Raw genomic sequence first — 1,107 nt, forward strand, 5'->3', positions numbered from 1 at the left:
CCAGGCCAACTTCACCCTGAGCCCTGTGAGGGGCTCCCACGGGGGCCAGTACAGATGCTCCGGTGCACACAAACTCTCCTCCGAGTGGTCGGCCCCCAGTGACCCCCTGGACATCCTGATCACAGGTGAGGAGCCCAGCGGGTTCAGTCAGGGATCCAGGCTCTGCACAGGCCCTGCCGGGGAGCCCAGGTGGTGATGGCCGGGATGAGGGGTGGGGTCCCAAGGGAGGGAGAGACAGACAGAGACAGGGGATGGGGACGAGGGGGACTCAGAGAAAACAGAGACAGAGAGACTGAGGGTCCCAGAGAGAGGCCTGGGGAGGTGTCAGCTCAGAACAAGGTGGGGCAGCCCCTCGCCCATCCTTCTTCTCTCCAGGACAGATCCGTGACAGACCCTCCCTCTCAGTGCAGCCAGGCCCCATGGTGGCCTCAGGAGAGAATGTGACCCTGCTGTGTCAGTCACGGAGCCGGATGGACATTTTCCTTCTGACCAAGGATGGGACAGCCCATCACCCGCTGCGTCTGAGATCAGAGCACCGAGCTCAGCAGTACCAGGCTGAATTCCCCATGAGTCCTGTGACCTCAGCCCACGCGGGGACCTACAGGTGCTACGGCTCACTCAGCTCCAACCCCTACCTGCTGTCTCACCCCAGTGACCCCCTGGAGCTCGTGGTCTCAGGTGAGGGCCCTGACCCTGTCCTCTCTGAGCTCAAAGGCTCAGCTCAGGCCCTGCCCCCAAGGAGAGCTCTGGACACTAAGAAAAGAGCGGAGTTGGCCGGGCGCAGTGTCTCACTGCAGTGCCTGCAATCCCAGCACTTTGGGAGGCCTAGTCAGGCGGATCACGAGGTCAGGAGATGGAGACCATCCTGGCTAACACGGTGAAACCCCCTCTCCACTAAAAAATAGAAAAAATTAGCTGGGCGTGGTGGCAGGCACCTGTAGTCCCAGGTACTCGGGAGGCTGAGGCATGAGAATCGCTTGAACCCGGGAGGCGGAGCTTACAGTGAGCCGAGATCCCACCACTGCCCTCCAGCCTGGTGACAGAGGGAGATTCCGTCTCAAAAAAAAAAAAAAAGGAAAAGAAAAGAAAAGAGGGGTGTGAAGGGGG

At 60.3% G+C, this 1,107-nt stretch overlaps 1 protein-coding gene across 1 annotated transcript; it reads left to right on the forward strand.

Moving 5' to 3' along the window:
- Nucleotides 1-3: 3 nt before the first annotated feature.
- LOC116465979 (leukocyte immunoglobulin-like receptor subfamily A member 3) lies at nucleotides 4-769 on the forward strand (the record flags this gene model as incomplete). Its single annotated transcript, XM_032148860.1, has 2 exons — nucleotides 4-125; nucleotides 376-769. Coding segments are annotated over 2 exons (516 nt in total), but the record flags the coding sequence as incomplete, so codon positions are not given.
- Between the last annotated feature and the right edge of the window lie 338 nt (nucleotides 770-1,107).

Source organism: Hylobates moloch, unplaced genomic scaffold, assembly GCF_009828535.3.
Source record: "Hylobates moloch isolate HMO894 unplaced genomic scaffold, HMol_V3 SCAFFOLD_17132, whole genome shotgun sequence".
In the NCBI taxonomy this organism is placed as follows: domain Eukaryota; kingdom Metazoa; phylum Chordata; class Mammalia; order Primates; family Hylobatidae; genus Hylobates; species Hylobates moloch.